This window comes from Brassica napus, chromosome A9, assembly GCF_020379485.1.
Source record: "Brassica napus cultivar Da-Ae chromosome A9, Da-Ae, whole genome shotgun sequence".
In the NCBI taxonomy this organism is placed as follows: Eukaryota; Viridiplantae; Streptophyta; class Magnoliopsida; order Brassicales; family Brassicaceae; genus Brassica; species Brassica napus.
The window spans coordinates 690,926-713,587 of NC_063442.1; the positions used below are offsets into that span (position 1 = coordinate 690,926).

A 22,662-nucleotide genomic window follows, 5' to 3' on the forward strand; every position below is an offset into this window, starting at 1 on the left:
ATAATACTCCATAAATTGGTGGACTAACCACTATAAAATCATTATTTTCTAGAGAAATGGAGACACCAAAAAATCCAAACATCTTTGACCTTTATCATATGTTAGTGAATGATGAAACTATGCATTAAAACAAAATTTTTATATTTTTGAATTTTTTCAAAATCTATGGGTTAACCAACCTCCTACGAAAATATTGATTTTTCGGTAAATGTTCTATATAAGCCTATGATCTTTAGTGTTGTTTTAAAATTTCTAAACACATTCTACATTTGTATTAATTTATATTAAACTCGCTTTCATGGTTCATGGACATCGTTTTAATTTTTTGTCAATTAATTTAGTAAAACTTCATAATACTCCCTAAATTGGTGGACTAACCACTATAAAATCGCTATTTTCTAGAGAAAGAGAGACAAAAAAAATTTCAAACATTTTTGACCTTCATCATATGTTAGTGAAGGTTGCAACTATGCATTATAACAAAATTTTCATATTTTTGATTTTTTTTCTCAAAATCTATGTGTCAACCCCCCTACGAAAATATTGATTTTTTGGTAAATATTTTATATACTGAAACCTATGATCTATGTATTAATGTATATTAAACTCTCTTTCATGGTACATTGACATCGTTTTATTCTTTTTTTAATTAATTTAGTAAAACTTAATAATACTCCATAAATTGGTGGACTAACCACTATAAAATCGCTATTTTCTAGAAAAACGGATACACCAAAAAATCCAAACCTCTTTGACCTTCATCATATGTTAGTGAAGGATGAAACTATGCATTAAAACACAATTTTCATATTTTTGAATTTTTTCTCAAAATCTATGGGTCCCTACAAAAATATTGATTTTTTGTAAATGTTCTATATTTTGAAGCCTATGATCTTTAGTGTTGGTTTAAAATTTCGAACCTCTTTGACCTTTATCATAAAGTTTTACAAAATTTCGAACCTCTTTACTTAATAATACTCTTTTTAGAGAAACAGAGACAACTAAAGTTCCAAACCTCTTTGACCTTTATCATATTTTAGTGAAAGATGAAACTATGCTTTAAAACAAAATTTTCATATTTTTCAATTTTTTCTCAAAATCTATAGGTTAACCCCTAAGAAAATATTGATTTTTTTTGGTAAATGTTATATATACAGATGCCTATGATCTTTAGTGTTGTTTTAAAATTTCTAAACACCTTATACATTCGTATTATGTATATTAAACTCTCTTTCAAGGTACATGGACATCGTTTTAATTTTTTTGTCAATTAATTTTGTAAAACTTCATAATACTCCCTAAATTGGTGGATTAACCACTATAAAATTGTTATTCTCTAGGAAAACGGAGACAACAAAAGTTTCAAACCTCTTTGACATTCATCATATGTTAGTGAAGGATGCAACTATGCATTAAAACAGAATTTTTATATTTTTGAATTTTTTTCTCAAAATCTATGGGTTAACCCTACGAAAATATTGATTTTTTGGTAAATGTTCTATATCTTGAAGTCTATGATCTTTAGTGTTGGTTTAAAATTTCGAAACACATTCTACATTTGTATTAATGTATATTAAACTCTCTTTCAAGGTATAAAGACATCATATTAAGTTTTTGTCAATTAATTTTGTAAAACTTCATAATACTCTCTAAATTGGTGGACTAACCACTATAAAATCGTTATTTTCTAGAGAAATTGAGACAACAAAAGTTCCAAACCTCTTTGACATTCATCATATGTTAGTGAAGGATGCAACTATGCATTAAAACATAATTTTTATTTTTTTAAAATTTTTCTCAAAATCTATGTGTTAACCACCCCCTACGAAAATATTGAATTTTTTGGTAAATGTTTTATATACTGAAGCCTATGATCTTTAGTGTTGTTTTAAAATTTCTAAATAGATTCTACATTTGTATTAATGTATATTAAACTCTCTTTTATGGTACATGGACATCGTTTAAATTTTTTGTCAATTAATTTAATAAAACTTCATAATACTCCCTAAATTGGTGGACTAACCACTATAAAATCGTTATTCTCTAGGAAAACAGAAACAACAAAGGTTCCAAACCTCTTTGACCTTCATCTTATGTTAGTAAATGATGCAACTATACATTAAAACAGAATTTTCATATTTTTTGAATTTTTCTTAAAATCTATGTGTTTATCCCTACAAAAATATTGAATTTTTTGGTAAATGTTCTATATACTGAAGTCTATGATTTTTACTGTTGTTTTAAAATTTCTAAACACATTCTACATTTGTATTAATGTATATTAAACTCTCTTTCATGGTACATGGACATCGTTTTAATTTTTTGCCAATTAATTTAGTAAAACTTCATAATACTCCCTAAATTAGTGGATTAACACTATAAAATCGCTATTTTCTAGAGAAACAGGGACAACAAAAGTTCCAAACCTCATTGACCTTTATCATATGTTAGTGAAGGATGCAACTATACATTAAAACAGTATTTTCATATTTTTGAATTTTTCTCAAAATCTATGTGTTAACGAAAATATTGAGTTTTTCGGTAAATGTTATTTATACTGAAGTCTATGATCTTTAGTGTTGTTTTAAATTTTCTAAAATGTAACCGAATTAGAAATGGTTTGTATATGGTCTGGGTTTGAAACCGAAAAACAAAAAAATGGAAATCCCGAGTTTAATTTGTAAAAACCGAAAAAATATTTGGGTAATTCGGGTTTTAAAAATAATTTTCGATTTGTAAATTATATTTTTATATAGTTATTATTAAAACTAAAATAATGTAATATTTTTATTATATTTAAGATATTCGGGCATTTGGTTCTCAGTTCGTTTTGGTTTGGGCTTTTTCTAGTTTAGGAAAATAGGAACAGATCGGCTTTTTGTAAATTTCAGTCAAGTTTCGTTTTTTTGGGTTCTGGTTCCAGGAAATATGTCCTGGACTAACCAAAACTTCTGCATGCAGTCCCAGGGACCAGGGATGGAAAAGAAAGGTGGGGAGTAACGTTCACCATATAGGTCAACTTAAACCAGACAATCAGAGCCAAGGGAAAAGAAGTCATGAGGTGATTGAGGTCAACCAGTGCTCAACATAACATCATCGGTTGCGAATCTCTGTCCATATACTCGATCTCTTTTTCTATTAGTTCAACAATTTTGGAGCTTAGTATTATGAAAATTGTTGGTTTATGCAGCGCATGATTATTCAGTTCAACTTTTAATTTTTCCTTGCAGACGTATATATATGAGAATAATTGTTGCATGTGGTTTCGAGTTTGAGATAAGGTCGACTGTACGTAGGAATTATATATGTGATGTATAAATGCTCAACAATCTCGAATCTCTATATAGCGTTAACTCCACGATGAATTAATATTTTTGTTCGATTCGAACAAATGTTGGGGGCCAAAACGGAGACATCAGACTAATGCTCGGCTCTTGTTTGGTAATGTGTGTGTATATATATAGCTATTTGATTTTGCATTCTCAAATAACGCCTCTCCACAGAAAGATAAACAAATTTAAGCTCATATCATTTTGCAGCTTGTTAACATGTCACGACCAATACCCATTGAAAGTAAAAACAACATAATTTTCAGTATATATTTCTGTTATTATCATGATCAGTTGCAGGTTTCAATCTTTTCTTTCTCCCTTTTCACAGTGATGGTGCAAGAGTTCAAGAAGAATCACACAAATTCTCACTTGTTCAAGATAGACAATTTCTCTCTACTCACAAAGTATGAGATTGATTGTATCGAATCTTCTGTTTTTGATCTCTGCGGTCGCAAATGGTATAGAGCTTTATTTTTGACAAGTTTTAACATACAAACGCTAATTAAATTATATATAATTAATAAGCTCGATCATTTTTATTTATTTATTTTTCCGGTCAAACTAACGATCATTTTTCTTATTCATGTTTGTATGAAAACAGGAAAATCCTTGTGAATTATGACGAGGATGAAGAACATGTCTCCATTTTCTTAGAGAATCAAGATCCACTAGATGTTGAGCTCGAGTATCAGGTCTATGTCGTAAGTCAGCTAAAGGCAGTATGGTACCCCAAAGTCAATGGTCTCTTTCTCATCTCTCTCCATCTCTTTTTTATATATAAGGCTTGATGTAACATGTGTTATATGCGTGCATGCAGTAAAATGGGACTTTAGTGCATCATCAAAACCAATAGCAAAAGGGATTACAAATTTGATGTCACTGGATGATCTTAAGAGCAAAGGGTTCCTTATTGAAGATTGTTGTATGTTTGGTGCCAGTCTTCCTGATCAGAAAACTGAGAGACCTGGAACAGCTGAATGTTTTAGCTTAATTGAGAAGCCTCTCAATAACAAAGTCACTTGGATGATGACCAAGTTCTCCTCTTTCGACCCTGAAAAGGCTCATCAGTCCAATGAGTTCATCGTTGGAAACCGCAAATGGTGATGCTCAATTCATAAAACATTTTTTTAGTTATAGTTATAAATTGCATCACACTTTTATAAATAATTTCATGTATATATATGTTGCGTGTGAGTGTTTGAGTAGGAGAATTGAAGTTCATCCAAGGGGACATGAGGAAGCAAAAGGCGAATCATGCTCTGTGTATCTAGTGGGAGAAGGATATATCAACAATGCACCAAAGACAAAAACTTTTGCCAAGTCTAAGCTACGAGTATTGGATAAGTTAATCGGAATCATCTTGAGGCAACCGGTATGGTTACTAAGAGAAATCTTTTGAAGTTATAAGCTAATTTTTAAAACATTTCTAACATTCATTTCTCTTGGTAGATTCTTATTGGGTTGATGAAGAATATGATGACACTAATGGTTTTATGGAGTTCATGCCACTGTCGAAACTTTGTGAACCTTATTTGGTGAAGGATAAGTTTTACGTGGGAGTTGAGTTTGAAGTCATTTCTGTGGCTAAATATGTTTAAGCTATATGTATGAACATCTTCCTATGCATGTGTGAAGGACCGAACACTAAAATAAAATACGAAATAATGTAATAAATCAAATGCTGGAGAATATGGTTATGTAGCGACACAGCCTGATGAGGACCTGGAGGTGCATATATAGTAGTCAAACTCATATATCTCTTTTTCTCTCTCTTTTTTTTTTGTAATTTTATGAATAAAAAGGAAGAAACAATCTGCTTGCTTTGTAGATTTGCTTCCAAGTTTATAAATATAAATAATACACTTTATGTCACAAAGTTCACTTGCAAATAGCAATAGTCAATTTTGTTGTTGTTGTGTGGTTCTTAGTATTCAAACTCAAATTAGCAAAAACTAACTTTGGTTTTATTATTTGTCTTCAGCTAAAACTGTAAGATCATGAAGTTGTTATCACAACTATTTATAATGATGATCGTTGTTTTAGGATCAAAGAGATAAAAGCATGGTAAACATAAAAATCCATGTCAAGCATCATATTAGAGGAAAAAATATCTTGTATTTGTTGGACCTGGATAAATCTGATTCATTGATTGTGTTTTATGCTTGCTTATCAAGAATCTAATCCAAAATTAATTTGACTCCATAGTTTATGGGGGTGAGAATAACTTGATGACATGCATGCATGCATGAATTCTGAAGGAACTTCTTTAAAAGCCCGCAATACATAACATGAGACAAGAAGAAACACACCCTACACTACTCACAAACAAGTCTTTTTTTTTTTTTTGAACACACTCACAAACAAGTCTTAACACTCATAATCATTGGCAACATCACTCACTCCCAACTCATCTTCATATTTTGTTCCAACCCCTCTTGAACAATGCTTCTCGAGCAGAGATCATTGTCTCCCGCAAACAACGCGTTTCGTTGGAGATAATATCAAACCTTTCTGAAATTTCAATCACTGATCGCTTCAGTAACTCCGCCATCAACATATTAGGAGCTAGCTTTTTTTGGACCTCTGCGTAAAGCTTCTCCGCACCAGATTCAACAGCCTGAATATCTTTTATACCCGTGAATTTATCTGAAAACAACGTGTTCTTGATCTCCCGATTGATCATGTTCTGAAGTTCCATGAATGCTTGTTCCCATGGAACCTCCTCCATCTCCTTTGGAATGGTTAGATACAATATATTCTTGGAAGAACCAGAGAACGCTGCAGCAAACACGCTGCATATGTATAAGGTCTTGACCATTACACCATATAGAGCTCGCATGAAGACTTTTACTTTTTCAGATTGTTTCTTCTTGTAGAGACGATGATAACGATTCATGGATTCAACAAGACTACTCAAAACCTCACCGCAGTTTTCGATACTAGGGTTCTTGGAAGCCATGAGCTGCCTCCAACAGTTGAACTGCGATAGAGAAAACTCCTCAGCATTACTAAAAGCAAGCTTGAGTAACAAGTTTACGTGGTTGATACGGTCCAGCTCTAAGATGAAGGCGTCGCAGAGTTGAAGCAGCTTCGAGCTAATGTCGGAGTACGCATACATCAAACTTTCTTCCGTGTGGGATACAAGAAGGTTTAGATCGGTCACGAGTGTCTTGATACTCTGGTGTGTCTCACAAAGAGAGCGCATTGCTTGAATCATCCAAGAAACAGTGAGAAAAGCATTCTTATCATCATCCTTTAGTATAAGTTTTGTAATCGATAGCCTCAAACTTGTCTCGAAGTTATTCAGTAGAGAGAGAAGAGGTGGGGATATGCATGCATTGTTCTTCTTTGGAAACTGAGCCTTCAATGGGTTTACACAGCTAAAGAAACACCTCATATTAACTGAAAGTGGAGACAAGAGTTTAGAAGCAAAATAACTAATGATAGGGAACGGAGATGAAACTAAATACAATTTAGCAAACCCTCTTGCTTGCAGAGAAAGTATATATATGTGTCCTGTGTTGGAGGTGGGTTCTTCCCAAAATCCGGTTCAGGATCTGGTGGTACCCATCGTCATAAAATTTATGAAGATCTAATCCATTTGCATTGGTCAAGGTCTTGGTCAATAGTTTTGATAGTCATTTAGAAGATAATTTATTTCCGTTTTATAACAATTAATTGTATTATCTCTAGATTCTCTACCTAGAAATCTATACAATATAAAAATTAACTAATTTTTGGAGGTTCCTAATCCATGCCAACTTAGCTATTTTATTTCATATGAAATACATAACCCAAAAAAATATCTGATAAACAAAACGTCGCCTCTTAATAAAAGAACAAGGACAAATGAATAAAACTCACTAATTAGCCCCATTACCAGAAACTTGAAACATATATAAAAGAAATAATCTCTTTACTCTCTTTTTGGTAATTTTTTGAATAAGTTTTTATGTATGGTTCCAATTTTATAAATAATACACTTTATGTCATCTAAGTTACACTTGCAAATATAGCAATAGTCAATTTTCTTGTTGCGTGGTTCTTATTATTCAAACTCAAATTAGAAAAAATAGCTTTGGTGTTTATTATTTGTTTTGAGGCTAAAACTGAAAAAAAAATGTCATGTATCAAACAAATACAAACTAGGATCATGAAATGGTTATCACAATTCACAACTATATAAAGAGATAAAAGCATGAAAGAGATAAAAAAAAAATCCATGTGTCAAGCATCAGATTAAAGTAAAAATACTTTTATTTGTTGGACCTGTAAATCTGATTCATTACTTGTGTATTACGCTTGCTTATCAAGAATCTAATCCAAAATTGATCTGATCAATAGTTTATGCTGGGAATAACTTGAGACATTTTACCAAAAAAAAAACTTGAGACATGCATGCATGCATGCATTTTGTTTCATTTTTATTGTTATCATTACACACTGAACATGAGACAAGAAACACACCCTACACTACTCCCAAACAAGTCTTAACATGATCATCGGCATTCAGCAACGTTACTCTCAGCTAACTCATATTCGTATTTGGTTCTGAGCCTCTCGAACAATGCGTCTCGAGCGGAGTTCACGGTATCGAACAAGAAACTCGTTTCCTTGGAGACATGATCAAACCTTTCTGAAAGTATCATCACTGATTGCTTCAGTGGCTCCACCATCAACGAATTAGGAACTGAGCCTTCTTGAACCGCCGCGTAAACCATCTCCACACCAGATTCAACAGCCTTAACATCTTTTATAACCATGAATCTGTTCGATAAGAACGTGTTCATGATCACGTTCTGCAGTTCCATGAATGCTTTTTCCCATGGAACCTCCTCCTCGTCCTCCTTCATCTCCTTTCGAATGTTTATATACAAAATATTCTCGGAAGAACCAGAAAACGCTGCAGCAAACACGCTGAATATGTATAAAGTCGTGGCCTTAACACCATATAGGGCTCGCATGAGAAGTTTTTCTTCTTCGTATTGTTTCTTCTTCTTCTTATTCACCTTCTTTTTGAGACCATGAAGATCATGATCATCACTCATGGATTCAACAAGATTACTCAAAACCTCACCGCAGTTTTCGATTCTAGGGTTCTTGGAAGCCATGTGCTGCCTCCAACAGTCGATATGCGATAAAGAAACCTCATCAGGATCACTAAAAGCAAACTTGAGTAACATGTTTCCGTGGTTAAGCCGGGCCAGCTCCGAGGTGAAGGCGTTGCAGACTTCAAGCAGCTTCGAACTGATGTCAGCGTACATACTTTCTTCCATGTCGGATACAGGAAGGTCTACATCGGTGGTCATGAGTGTCGAGATACACTGGTGTATCTCACAAAGAGAGTGCATTGCTTGAATCATCCAAGAAACAGTGATAAAACCATTCTTATCATCATCCTTTGGTACAAGTTCTGCAATCGATACCCTCAAACTTGTCTCGAAGTTGTTCAATAGAGAGACAAGATGTGAGGACATGCATGCATTGTTCTTCTTTGGAAACAGAGCCTTGAATGGGTTTCCACAGCTAAAGAACATTCTCTGCGTATTTATTTACGCTGAAAAGAGACAAGAGTTCAGAAGCAAAGGGAAGAGAGATAAAACTAATTACAATTTAGCAAACCCTTTTGCTCGCAGATAAAGTATAAATAGGAGGACTAATAAAAGTGTCGTGTGTTGGAGGTGGGTTTTACCCTTCTCAAAATTCGGTCCAGGATCTGGTCTAAAAAAAAGCTAATCAAAGGTACATCATCATAAAAAATTTATGAAGATCTAATCCATTTGCATTGGTCAAACTCTTAGTCAAGGTCTTGATCAAAATCTTGGTCACTAATTTTAAATATTCATAATTTGGTTATTTATTTCCACATAATGACATTTAAATTATATTGTTTCCATTATAAATCTATCTATCTATACTATTATTTGCGAAATAATTTTGTAATTAAATGATTGCACGTAAAAAGTTAGAAGGTTAAACTATTTGTAATAATTTAAACTAATTTAGAGGTTTTTAAGCTATGCCAACTCAACAAAAAGTTTGATAAGTTATTATTTTAATTGAAAAATCACATTAATTAAATTCTAAAACAGTTATTTTACATGAAATATATAACCAAACAAAAATTCTGATAAACAAATACCAAAAGGAATCTACTACGACGTTGTCCACCTTTCTTTCTCCAGAAACAATTCATATCGCGCGCGTTACTATAGAGCCAAGGTTATAATAACACAATAAGAAGGCCAAGAAGTAGGGGGCAGACTTTTTAACAAGACGTTTTGCCTAATGGATCGACGGTTTCCCGGGTGGATCTGAAGACGTAAGTGAGGATCAAGATTGTTTTCTGGCAAGCTAAGAGGTATGGAGTCGGGGATATTGAAGTCATTCTACTATATGAATTATGAAATTATTCTACTATATTATTGAGAAGCTATATTCTGATATGTGCTTTGATGAATTTGAGTTTAGGTTGTTTATATTTGGCTAATATGAATCATTTCTGGTCGTGGAATCGCTCAAACAGCATTTATGGGTTTGACAACCTCAAAGCTATTTTAGAGTGGAAAATAAAGTGCGGTTTAAACATATTATAATAGAGTAAAAATTGGTTCACGATATAAATAGAGAAATTCATTTGTTTTTTATTTACACTCTATTTTTTATTTTAAAATAAAGTATTATTAGAGAAGAATTCAATTCTATTATAAAATTACTTTATTCTGAAAAAAATAGAATGAATCATTGGAGATAGTCTAAGTCTTATTGTTACAATTTAATTTAATTTCCAATTGTTAATTAATCTAATAAAAGTAAATTAACAATTTTTAGGGATTTATAAAATATTAAAATTGTATAGGCAAGTGCTTTTGTGGTGGTTGACAATAAGACTAAGTCTTATTGTTACAATTTAATTTAATTTCCAATTTTTAATTAATCTAATAAAAGTAAATTAACAATTTTTAGGGATTTATAAAATATTAAAATTGTATAGGCAAGTGCTTTTGTGGTGGTTGACCTTATATTAGACTGTTGGGATTAATAGTAAGATTATCACACGACATCGAACTGGTTAAGCTTCAGAAAGCCTATTTAGCCGGGTGGAGCAATATTCTATATGTTCTGCCTCCAATAGAGAATGCGCCAATGCCTAGGCTACCAAAAATAAAAGTTGAATGATCTTGACTTGAAATCATCAGTAACATGAAAATCCATGTCAAGCATCAGATTAATGGAAAATACCTTGTATTTGTTGGATCTGGAGAAATCTAATTCACTGATTGTGTGTTATTATTGCTTATCATGAATCTAATCCAAAATCGATTTGATTCAATAGTTTATGCTGAGAATAACTTGAGACGTGCATGCATGCATGTATTTTGTTTCATTTTTTATTGTTATCATTACAGACTGAACATGAGACAAGAAGAAAAACATCCTACACAACTCACAAACAAGTCTTAACACTCATAAACATCGGCATCGTCACTCTTAATTTTTTTTATGTCAGGAGCCTCTCACTCACTGCGTCCCGAGCAAGAATCACCGTGTCCCACAAGCAACGCGTTGCCTTGTAGATAAGATCATACCTTTCTGAAAGTTCTTTCACTGATTGCTTCAATGGCTCCATCATCATCAATAAATTAGGACACCCTTCTTGGACCGCTGCGTAAAGCTTCTCCACGCCAGATTCAACAGCCTCGAGATCTCTTATAACCCCGAATCTCTTTGATAAGGACGTGTTTTGGATCTCCGGTTTGACCATGTTCTGCAGTTCCACGAAAGCTTGTCCCCAACGAACCTCCTCCTCTTCCTCCTCCATCTCCTTTGGAATGGTTAAATGCAAGAGATTCTTGGAAGAACGAGTAAACGCTGCAGCAAACACGCTGAATATGTATAAAGTATTGACCATTACACCATATAAAGCTCGCAGGAGAACTTTTTCTTTTTCATATTGTTTCTCCTTCTTCGTCATCTTCTTGTAGAGACTATGATAATGATGATTCAGGGATTCAGCAAGACTTCTCAAAACTTTACCGCAGTTTTCAATGCTCGGGTTCTTGGAAGCCATGTGCTGCTTCCAACGGTCGAGATGCGATGAATGAAACTCCTCAGGATTACTAAAAGCAATGTTGAGAAACATGTTTCCGTGGTTAAGACGGTACAGCTCTGAGGTGAAGGCGTCGCAGAGGTCAAGCAGCTTCGAACTGATGTCAACATACATCTCAATCAAACTTTCTTCCATGTCGGATACATGAGGAAGGTCTACATCGGTGGTCATGACTGTCGTGAAACCCAAGTGCGTCTCACAAAGAGAATGCATTGCGTCAATCATCCAAGAATAAGTGAGAAAGTCATCCTCATCATCATCCTTTGGTACAAGTTCTGCGATCGATGCCGTCAAACTTATTTCGAATTTGTTCACTAGAAAGAGAAGATGTGGGGATATGCATGCATTGTTCTTCTTTGGAAACAGAGCTTTGAATGGGTTTACACAGCTAAAGAACATTCTCTGTGTATTTAAGCTCAAAAAAGAGAGACGAGTTCAGAAGCAAAGGAAATTATGAAAGGGAAGGGAGATAAAACTAATTATAATTTTGTAAACTCTTTTGCTTACAGAGGAAGTATAAATAGGAGGAGGAAGGAGCTGGGGGTGTGTTCTTACAGAGTTAGTGCTACTAGTCTGTAATAATAAAATGCCCAGGAAACGTACAACACTTTAAACGCCTTCTTATAGGAGGAATCAAACAAATGTGGCATGTGTTGGAGGTGGGTATTATCTCTGCCAAAATGTTGTCCATGATCTGGTCTTGAAACGCTAACTAAAGGCCTATCATCACAAAAATTTATGAAGATCTAATCCATTTGGCACGGGTCAAAGTCTCAGTCAAGATCTTAGTCAAGTTCTTGATCGAAATTTTGGTCAAAGTCTTGAATGGTCACTAATATGATAATTTATTTCTATTTAGTGATAATAAATCTCTTATATATCAAAAGAGAAGCATTTGTAATAAATATTTTCACATTTGTAATATATTATCACGGTGATATAGCAGTTTCACAATCATTTAAATATTAGAGTGCTGATGTATTACTTGCAAAAAAGATTTTCAGACCAAAGTCAGGTTTTCACCTAGCATGAAAACATTTATTACAATTTCCAATTACCCATCTAACGTGTCATTACTTTGTGATTGAAACTCTAATATGTTTATTATCATCAGCATGAAATCGATGAAACATATCATCAAAATAATCTTAAACATAAACTCAATGAATCATGATCATCGAAATATTCACATCGAAAGAGGTCGATGAAGCATCATCATCGGAAAAACTTCTACAACTGAAAGGAAGTTATAGAAGCTTTAATTACTACATCACCATTCACTAAAAATATAACTATTTCATTAATTTCATAGGTTTGTTATTTTTATAATGTATGTTATAATTTTTATATCATTATATACTAATAATAAAATAAATTATTATTGTTAAAATAGTATAAATTAAATTACACTAATTTCTTGTAAATTAAAAATTGATAATATATAGAGTAATTGCTTATGGTGACCAGTTTCGGATGCGAAATTAAATCTACAGAAATGCACTGTTCGAAAGCAAAGTATGTGACATAATGCCAACTTTACCCCTATTCTGAGTCTATAGATACTACACTGCCACCGTAATCTCATATATCTGTGCCCAATAAAATCTATCAGGTTATGCTTACTTTTCACGCGCCTACATGAATTAAAATTATTTATTTTTATTTTAAAATAGAAATAAGCAAATTATCTCTCTCTATTCGTGGTCACTGAACTAAAGCTTTCTCAACGATGCTCTTAACATTTTCTTAAGAGATTGCAAATTGAAAGCAGTTTTAGCTAATCTTGTCCTTGAAACCATTCACGGTAAATGTTGTCTTCTTCTAAGTTTGTTGTCTAATTCAGACAGGGGTTCTGACATGTGCTTCAGTTTTAGACCGACATTTCTCGTAAACAAATTTAACTTTTAACTACCGAGGAGTTGTGTGGATTTGATATCAGGTTTATTTACTTTTGCTAGGTGAGTTCAAGATCTGGTGATTTTAGTTTCCTTTTAAGGTATAACATTCTACTTTCTTTCTCTTTCTTGTTTGCTTCCATTGCTTAATGATCGTGATATATAGTTAAACCTTATGATTAGAGATGATTATATATAAAAGGAAGTTCAAATCTTTAGCTCATGAACAAATCATGCTTGATCTTTCTGAACTCAGCATAGTGAATCCTATTACAAACTGTGCGTAACCTCTCTTCAATATCCAAAGTTGCAATCTTTGGTTATTTTGAGTGATTGGTCAGACAATTGCAGGAAGGTGTTTTTGAGTTTTGGTTGTGGACATCATGGGAAAGCCTGCAAGGTGGTTACAAAGTGTACTACTTGAATAGAAATCATCTAAATCTAGTGGTTCTAAAGACAAGGAGGTAACGGTTTTATAAGTTGGATTAAGATTCTTCAGTGTCAATTTCTGATGTTCTGTTTCTTTGTTTTGTATATTTCTAATGGTAATGGTTATAACTCGCAGAGAGCTTTGAATGGAAAAGAGAGTGTGATTGTTTCAAAGACAGAAGAATTCATCGGATCTTTAATCATTTGGAAATGCAACAGTTTCCACCAGTACAGTGGTAGAGACACAGAATATAGAGCATGAAGTGGTTTTCAGACGACGAGATACAACTTCATGAGGTCCCAAGTCCAACAAACAGATTCTCTAACTGCTGCTTCTGTTGTACCTGATGATTCTCTATCAGATTCATACAAAATTCAGCAAGAGGTTGCAGCAACACATGCTGTTTTAGTTTTAAAAGTACAACTACGTCCTGGTTATTATTATCGTTATTTTAACTACTATATGGATTTCTTTTTCGCTTACTCGCAATACATGCTGTTTAAAGGATTAAGAGAATAATATCCTGATTATTGTAGGGAATGTTTACTCCAATATAGCAATCGAGCCGACATATTTTCGTTATCATCTGAATTTTCTATTCAAACACTCTCATTACCAGACTTATTTAGCCGGATAAATATCCCTTATAGGTTATTTCCATTTATATCTGGATTGATGCTTTCCTTTTTTAAAAAAAAAGATGCTTTCTGACACAATAAATGTGTTTTTCGAAAAATTGTTCTTTCATGGCTTAAAATTTCGTATATTGGTTTTGTGTATAGGGCTTAGGGTTTTCACTTTCTGGTATTTTCATTCATAGTTTAGGGCTTAGGGCTTAGGGATTTCTTTGTGTGTCTTGTGTTTTACTATTAGCAGAATTTTAAATTTGATTTCTTGTACATATGTATTTCATACGAATTTTAATGTGTTTATCCGGATAAATATTCTTTTTATGATCTTATTTGGGTAACTACAAATATGAGTTATTAAAGGATTTAAAAGTCTTTGCCCGGATAAATGTGATATATATATGGATTACTATTACGTATTTGGAATTTAGAGTATAGATTTTGGAGTTTCTTCTTTCAGTATTCCATACAAAGTTACTGAAAAGGGGATTTCATTATTTATTCATATGCGGTGTTACAAACATCATGGCACTTTCAAATTCTTGTACAATACTACAATATCACACATAATTTACTTTATTTAAACTAAAGTTACTTAGTCACAACTACCACCTTCGTTGCTTACACCTTCATTCACCGTCACATCCCCTCTTCATATATAACACTTTTGTAAGTTCTTATATTGGCATTTTACAAGTAGCACGGTTATGACCACTTCCTTTGCAGCGACTGCACACAACTTGTTTCCTTGTTTTCTTCATCTATCCAAACAAAAAAACGAGTTAAAATATCAATACGTACAAAACATTTGCTAAACATTTTAGTAAAGTACTTACACAGAACTCTCCACGTGAGAAGAATCTCTTTTTTCGGGGCCTACCGGGTGGACGCCTACATGCTGGTGGGAATAAGGTAAACTCGGGTACTTCTGCGTTGATATCATCTATGTTTTGGCTGTCAATAGATGGTGAAATCCCTTCACTATATGCCCCTCGCAAGTGTCCAATACTGTACTCGACTGCAACTAATGATTCCACCCTTATCTTTGAATGGACGGCTGCAGCTACTGCGTGGGAACATGGGATTTGTAACATCTGAAATTCATAACAACTACAACTTTTGTCTGAAAGATAAACGTGAAAGGCGACGCCTTCTTTGTTCTTGACCTCGTATTCCAACTCTTTAATCTTTTCCACATTATAACCCACAGATGTTTCAAAATTCCAAGCAAGTATGGCCACTACTCTTGGGGTTAAACCATCAGAATCAGTTAATCCAGCCTCCCTTCTTGTGGAAAACCATGTCATTAGTTTTGAACGGATGAACTCCACTAATGGCAATACTGGATACTCCCTTGCTTCTCGCAATACTGCATTCCAAGACTCCGCAATGTTGCTTGTCATAATGTCGTATCGATTGCCTTTAAAATGGGAACGAGTCCAGTGCTCGAATCCTATTCCCTCCAAATACTCTGCACAAGAGCCATTAATATTTTTAATCTTGTTGAAAATATAGTAGAAATCGGATAATAGGTACGCTCTTGCTGCTTTTGCCACTAGAAAACCGAGATGCTTGCTCTTGTAATATGTCTTGATGTTTCTTTTCAAGTGCAAGAGGCATGCACAATGTCTTGCGTTGGGGTACACCTGGTAAATAAACTTGTCTATTAATACATAATCTGGATTATAAATTGGCGAACCACATATTAAACACATGAACAATTATTTATAATTTTAACCGAAAATATCAATTAGTTTATTATTACCTTTGACAAGCCATAGTAGATTGACGAATGTCGGTCGGAGACAAAGACAACATCTTCGTTATTAGGGACAAACGACTTCAGCTTTGTGAAAAACCATTCCCAAGATAGATCATTCTCTCCATCAACAATCGCAATTGCCAGAGGAAATATCTGGTAGTTTCCATCTTGTGTAGATGCTGTCAATAGGCATCCTGCATACTTTCCTCGCAAATGTGTTCCATCCACAACAACCACTTTCCGCATGTATTCAAACCCCTTTATTGAAGCATTCAGCGCGAGGAACATATATTTAAACCTAGTTCCAATGTTTTCATCAAACTCTGTGTGGATCTCTGCAAGTGTGCCTGGATTTGCAGCCACCAAATTATTTAGGTATTTGGGAAGGAGATTGTAAGATTCAGATGATGTCCCTTTCGCATAGCCAAGTGCAATTTCTCTTGAACGCCAAGCTTTCCAATAAGAAATACGGACATCATGATTTTCTTGCATCATTTGTCTGATCTCGCGGGGCTTAGGACCAACTCCATTTCCTAGAAACTGTTTTCTCACCATCTCGCCAACCATCTTATGTGTTGCATGCGTCTGGTAACCAGAACGATCATCCACTGAACAAGTATGTGTATCATTCATCTTCCTGACCTCATACGTTTCAGAATCCTTGAGACGCACTGCATAAACACGCCATGTACAGGTCGTACTGAAGCATTTGAGCACCATTCCTTCCGGCGCGGATCTTGGGGTGCGATACCGGAATTTCCAATGTATAGCATACAAGGCGATGTGTTGTTTAAATTCTTCCCGGTTTTTAAAAACCATCCCAACGTGGAGTTCATTAGCATTGTGCATTGGATCCCCTACAATTGCAAATACATGTATCAAACGACATAATCAATAATATATATATATATATATAATTGTAAGAAGCATACATGTAAGTCAGGACTTGATATCATACATAGTCTTAAACATTTCCGAAAAAATTATATGTAACTACAAAAATATAACCATTGCCTCACATTTTACTCAAAAGTGATCAGGGGATAGTAAAAAGTTCTAAACTATTTCACACATTAAAGAAACTACTTTTATAACATAGAGCAAGCTAAAACCCACCAAGATCACTATCTCCATCAGAAGAAAAATCAACCAGATTTATTAAATCATCATTGTCAACAGGTCCCCTATTGTTCCGCCATCCTACCGTCGAAGATGTTTCTTCAGTGGTGGAGAAGTTATTACATTTCGAGTGATAGATTGTACCATCATCACCATTGTTTCCAACTCCTGCACGCACGTTGGGAACTTCATCTGAAATTTTAATGTGCAACAAATTTAGATAACAATTTATTCGGATAACTTTAACGAAATCCGGTTACTATTATCAATATCTAAAAAGAAAAGTACCACCAACCTACGAAAGATGCGGTGTTATTTAATGGGGTATTTGATGTCATCAACTTATAACGTGCAACCGCCTCTGACCCGGTTGTCACACATAGTGCGAGCTCCGAAAAGGACTGTCTTAGACCCATCATGATATCAATGTCGTTTCTGGAAACTATCGTCACCGGTGGTGTTCTATTCCTATCTGGTACGACCATACATGACGGTAGCCGGTAAGTTAGAGTTATCGGAGTTTCAGGTGGAAGCGTAAATCCTTGACGTATAGTAGTCTCCAATGATTCAATCGATTCACTTCCTCCCACCATAGCTCTGTACTCTAAATTTCCAGGATCTATTTGAAATCTCCATTCATCGTATTCTGTTTGCGACCAAACCCCCCGTAAGAGCTGTACGAGACATCCAACCATCTGAAACAAAGTTTTGAATATATAAGTTTTCCATATTTCATAACTCTATAATTAAATATTTGATCTTTAAGGCTCAAATTGTTCGTAACAAACCACCATCAACAAGCTTTTAATTTTAATTTTTTTTTGTCTTTTTCAATACGATATTCAACCCAAAAGAAGATAACATTAAAGTTTTTTGTCTAACCTTCAATGGCTTTAGGTAGCCCCCACTCTGGATCTGTAATTGGAAATTCTTCTTAATATTCAAGGGTGACTTCTAATCTAAACCGGTAGTGAAAGTGGTTTTAGTTTCTGCTTACTACATTCGTCCGACTTCTGCTCGTAAAGAGGATGATATAAAAGACATGCGTAGATACATACACTTGTATCTACATCCCAAAATCTCTAAAGCTAAGGTTGCATTTAATGTTTAGCTGCTGCCCTATAATTGTAGCCCTCATCATTAGATTTTCCTTCTGACACCGTATCTCATATATCTCTGCCCAATAAAATCTGTCAGGTTCTTCTTACTCTTCACGCGCCTACATCGTTGAAATTGCACGAGCTTTAAGGGTATATTAGTAAACTGAGCTACTCAGTTTTTCTATTTACTTAATTTTGGAAACTTTGTGTACATGCACTTAATTTGTCAGCCATCAATGTATATTGATTACTATATACTCTAATATATAAATCGAACCAAAAATTAGATATGATAGATTATTCTATAACATTAAAAAGAGAAAAAAGAGTAGGAAAGAGAAGAATATTCCCATAATTATTTCCACATTTCACCTTAAGGTCTTCACACTCATTATCAAAAGAAAGTCATCCACTTGCTCTTATATCATTTTATCATTTACTCTTTCACAATGGAGATATAACATTTTAGAGGCCTTATTTAGCTTCCTAGCGGTTTTACTTAGTTCTTTAACTGCCTAACTCTAGCTTTCTAGTTGTTTAGTTGCCTAGTTTTTTTTTTTTTTTTGTAAACTAGTTGTCTAGTTACATAGACGATTTAACGACCTAAAGACTCAAGAATCTGGAGACTTGACACTTGAGGATCTGACGACTTGGTCACCTGCGACCTCATGAACCAGAGACTTGACACCAGACGATTTGACGAGCTGGAGACATGACGACATGGAAACCTGGAAACCTCATGCATTACGACCTGGCGACCTTTACTTTTTGCAGTATCTAAAACTTTTTTTTTTTTTGGTAAAATGTTAGTATCTAAAACTTGTAAGTATTACAGAACCTTCAACAAACTACAAAGATCAGACTTATCTTTCACATAAGCACAGCCAATGCTAATTAAGTTTGATAAAAGATAGTATTGGATAGTGTATTACTTGAGAAACTGTGGCCTCTTACGAAAGGATGAGAAGATAAAATCTTGTTCACCATTTTGTTACTTACGTGTTGAAACAGATAAGGAATGTGCTTATGGCAATTTTGGACCCAAACGGGCGAAAGCGACCATGACACTGATTGATTGGTCTATATGTGTGAAGATAACTCCTATCAATCTTATGTTGAAAATAACAGCTACATTGGTCCACACCTCATATTATCAACCCATAATTATCAGGAGTTAGACGTTATCTTTTCCTACAGCAAAATAATTAAATCTAGCTTTTGTAATGTGTGTAGAGCTTTCATATTGTTCAGTTTTCGCAAAATTAAACATAACTTCTTATTCGTTTTGTTCTGTGCATTCAGCTTTATGTATTTGCTTTGGCAATGTTATACAGTGAACATTCTTAATCATACGCCTACTAAAAATAAAATAAATAATATTTTTGTCACACATAACAATTAATTAAAAATTGATTAAACCAAAAACAAAAGAGAAAAATCTGAAAAAATTAGTGGCCGGAACATCTTTTATCTACCGTCTCTTGAACTGTCACTTGCGCTGGTCTCAGGCTGCTGAAACGGCAGCCTGTATCTGGTTATGATCGCGGCTTTCATTCTCCCTCACGGCACGTCGTTCCTGCTACGAAAAATATTCAGTGAGCAAATAAACGTCATCACTTGAAAAATGTTCATTGTGATTCTAATGTACACTTACGTCGCGATAGAACAAGTCTTCAGCTTCAAGCATGTGTATAATATGACCCATTTTAGGCCTCTTATTAGCATCAGGATCCACACAACGCAATGCAACTAGCAACAAGCGTTTAAGAGCCTTTGATGACGGCGGTTCAACTATTTTTGGGTCGATTACTTCCTCTGACCTTCTGTTTCCAACCATAGTTTTTAGCCACTCAACCAAATTCACCTATAACCAAAAACAAGACGATATCAAGAACCATACCATCGTTTTGATGAACCCATATGGTTTTTTTTTGTGTTACCTCTCCTTGAGGTCGACTATAATCAACCGGATTTCTTCCAGTGATCAACTCCATAATCAATATCCCGAAACTATAGATATCACTCTTCTCATTCAACATCCCGGTGCAAGCATATTCTGGCGCAACATAACTATATAACAAACCAAATCAAGAAAATTTTAAATGCTATTTTCAAGATTTTATAGATTATATACAAACAAAAAGAAGAACTTACCCGAAAGTTCCCATGACACGGGTTGTCACGTAACTGCTCTCGGAGAACAACAGCTTAGCGAGTCCAAAATCAGATACCTTAGCATTCCATTGACGATCAAGCAAGATGTTACTTGATTTTATATCCCTATGGACCACTTTCGGCTCAAGACCCTCGTGTAGATACGCCAATCTGCATGGATTATAACAACAAATAAGTTTACGTATAGATTCACTAACGCAAGCTATCAATCGCTGGCGACTATACATACCCTTTTGCCATGCCGAGTATTATATTGGTACGAATGTCCCAAGTCAGCGGACTCTTGTCACCAACATCACCATGTATCCACTGCTCTAAGTTGCCATTATCCACATAGTCATACACTAACATCCTAGTTTCAAAAAAAAAACATTAGTTATGAGTCTTGTGACAACATGAAGTACATATCAAGCGTTTACCTGTATGCACCTTCAACGCAGTAACCTAAAAGCCTAACTAGGTTCTTATGCCGTACACGCCCAATAGCTTCTACTTCCACTCTAAACTCCTTCTCAGCTTGACCCCTTCAACATAAACAAGTTACATGGGACCCATTATCAGACCAAACAACAAACACAAAACTACTTCTGGTTTTGTCATAAAATAAAATAAAAAATAGAAACTTTACCTATTGTTAAGCAAATTCTTGACAGCGACTTTAGTTCCATCGTTTAGAATCCCACGATACACAATCCCATAGCCTCCTTCTCCGATCACATTCTCTTCACACAACCCATTCGTCGCGGCCTCGAGCTCTCTCAGAGTATACCACCTCCCCCATCCGAGATGCGACACCTCAGGTCCAACGCAACCGCTCCCCGAGTACGACGCCGTTTCGCTAGCACTGACCGTTCCTCTGCTCTCGCCGCTCGAGACTCGATCCGAGAACACCACGCGGTGCTCCGCCTTCCCGATATCGACTTGGATCTCCGGCTGCCCCGGATGGTAATGGTGGTCCTGCTGCGACGGAGGACGGACGATCTCCTGAATCTCTTTGGAAACCGGCGGCGTCGCCACGGCGGCGGAGGCGAAATCGGCGTGGCGCGGCTTGCGGTTGCGGCGGCGGGAGGTGAGGCAGAGGGAGAGGAAGAAGAGGGCGATGACTATGAGGGAGCCTAGTAAGATTCCGATGACGACCCAGAGCTTGAGACCGAAGATCGACGTTGGTTTGGATAGCTCGGCGTTGATGTGATCAGGATTCAAAACAGAGATCGTCATTTTTTTTGTTCGTTATTAGATTTGATTCATAACCCAATTACGAACATGTGTTTTTGATTCTTTCGCATCTCTCGCCGGAAAAGAATAATCTTTTTTTTTTGTTTCTGGGGGAATTAATGGATACAATCAGTTAATCACAGTTGCATGTGGCTTTAGATAGAGAGAGAGTGTTTGTGTTTGTGTTTGTGTTTGTGTTTGTGTTTGTGTTTGAATGAGCTGTCTGATCTCATCTATGTCCGCGTATCTATTCTATCTGCTTGGGGGTGACGGCGACAAGGCGTGGTTAAATGACGAAGTTACCCTCTCCAGAAAGGCCAAATGAAGTGGGACCGACGCACTTTCAAGGGGTTTTCTGCGTAATAACAACTAACGACGGGGGGTGACGGAGAGATGACGGTTATCGTACTCTTTCATGTGTGTGTTTTATTTCACTCTACAACTACAAAGTACAAATATCACTAAATCAAATTTAAGACTTAATTAGAATGATGTATTGAATTAATTTATGTCAGTTTAATCATAGTTTAAAAAAAACAATTTTTGAATCTGACTGAGTACATTCCCTATTCAATTTTAGTTTAACCTCTGTTGACCCAAAAAAATTCCCTCTTAATATTGATGGAGTTCTTAAAATAAATAAAGAAAGATGATAAATAACATTTGACTATCTCAAAATTTGAGAATTTCTCTGATGAAAGTGCCCTTCATACAATTATCACCCTCCGCCATATTCCGTTTCTGTTTAATCTTCTTTGTCATCACTACCTATGATCAAATTCTCTTCCTTTTTCTAGAAAATTCACAAAAAGTTTGTTTTGTTCAACTTCTAATTTCACCGAAGATTCATCACGGTGAGTTCATTTGTGTATTACATATACATACACTCTACGTA

General features: G+C 34.9%; 3 protein-coding genes and 3 pseudogenes across 4 annotated transcripts; 1 reads left to right on the forward strand and 5 right to left on the reverse strand.

The window, feature by feature from the left end:
- Positions 1-3,444: 3,444 nt before the first annotated feature.
- LOC106365540 lies at positions 3,445-5,208 on the forward strand (annotated as a pseudogene).
- LOC106365453 lies at positions 4,847-6,754 on the reverse strand (annotated as a pseudogene).
- A 1,067-nt stretch (positions 6,755-7,821) lies between these two features.
- LOC106365457 (protein BPS1, chloroplastic-like) lies at positions 7,822-10,462 on the reverse strand. The gene has a single exon (XM_048739161.1). The coding sequence runs from the start codon at positions 8,867-8,869 to the stop codon at positions 7,832-7,834; it is 1,038 nt and encodes a 345-aa protein (XP_048595118.1). The 5' UTR covers positions 8,870-10,462; the 3' UTR covers positions 7,822-7,831.
- Positions 10,463-10,693: 231 nt separating this feature from the next.
- On the reverse strand, positions 10,694-13,231 carry LOC106363889 (annotated as a pseudogene).
- Positions 13,232-14,870: 1,639 nt separating this feature from the next.
- On the reverse strand, positions 14,871-18,421 carry LOC106365541. Its single transcript, XM_013804966.3, has 6 exons — positions 18,160-18,421; positions 17,573-17,972; positions 17,275-17,469; positions 16,162-17,015; positions 15,233-16,042; positions 14,871-15,157 (listed from the first exon to the last, which is right to left on the reverse strand). Exons 2-6 carry the CDS (start codon positions 17,970-17,972, stop codon positions 15,074-15,076), a joined length of 2,343 nt encoding a protein of 780 aa, XP_013660420.1. The 5' UTR covers positions 18,160-18,421; the 3' UTR covers positions 14,871-15,073.
- Positions 18,422-19,706: 1,285 nt separating this feature from the next.
- On the reverse strand, positions 19,707-21,995 carry LOC106365542 (probable serine/threonine-protein kinase At1g01540). 2 transcript variants are annotated; one of them, XM_013804968.3, is made up of 7 exons: positions 21,181-21,995; positions 20,972-21,076; positions 20,782-20,904; positions 20,532-20,702; positions 20,318-20,447; positions 20,032-20,241; positions 19,707-19,953 (listed from the first exon to the last, which is right to left on the reverse strand). In XM_013804968.3, the coding sequence occupies exons 1-7, from the start codon at positions 21,768-21,770 to the stop codon at positions 19,882-19,884; spliced, it is 1,401 nt and encodes a 466-aa protein (XP_013660422.1). In that variant the 5' UTR covers positions 21,771-21,995; the 3' UTR covers positions 19,707-19,881. The 2 variants fall into 2 exon arrangements, with proteins under 2 accessions (XP_013660422.1, XP_013660421.1); XM_013804967.3 differs by having other exon boundaries at positions 19,707-19,956.
- Positions 21,996-22,662: the final 667 nt, after the last annotated feature.

Bases quoted from the DNA above. Each gene is read 5' to 3' on its own strand.
- LOC106365457 (XM_048739161.1), bottom strand. From the start codon at position 8,869: ATGTTCTTTAGCTGTGGAAACCCATTCAAGGCTCTGTTTCCAAAGAAG.
- LOC106365541 (XM_013804966.3), bottom strand. From the start codon at position 17,972: ATGGTTGGATGTCTCGTACAGCTCTTACGGGGGGTTTGGTCGCAAACA. The intron at 16,043-16,161 runs GTAATAATAAAC...TTTATTTACCAG, and splicing joins TCTACTATGGCTTGTCAAAG to GTGTACCCCAACGCAAGACA. The intron at 15,158-15,232 runs GTAAGTACTTTA...TTGTTTGGATAG, and splicing joins TCTCACGTGGAGAGTTCTGT to ATGAAGAAAACAAGGAAACA.
- LOC106365542 (XM_013804967.3), bottom strand. From the start codon at position 21,770: ATGACGATCTCTGTTTTGAATCCTGATCACATCAACGCCGAGCTATCC. The intron at 20,905-20,971 runs GTAAACGCTTGA...TTTTGAAACTAG, and splicing joins TGCGTTGAAGGTGCATACAG to GATGTTAGTGTATGACTATG. The intron at 20,448-20,531 runs GTAAGTTCTTCT...TTTGTTATATAG, and splicing joins CGTGTCATGGGAACTTTCGG to TTATGTTGCGCCAGAATATG.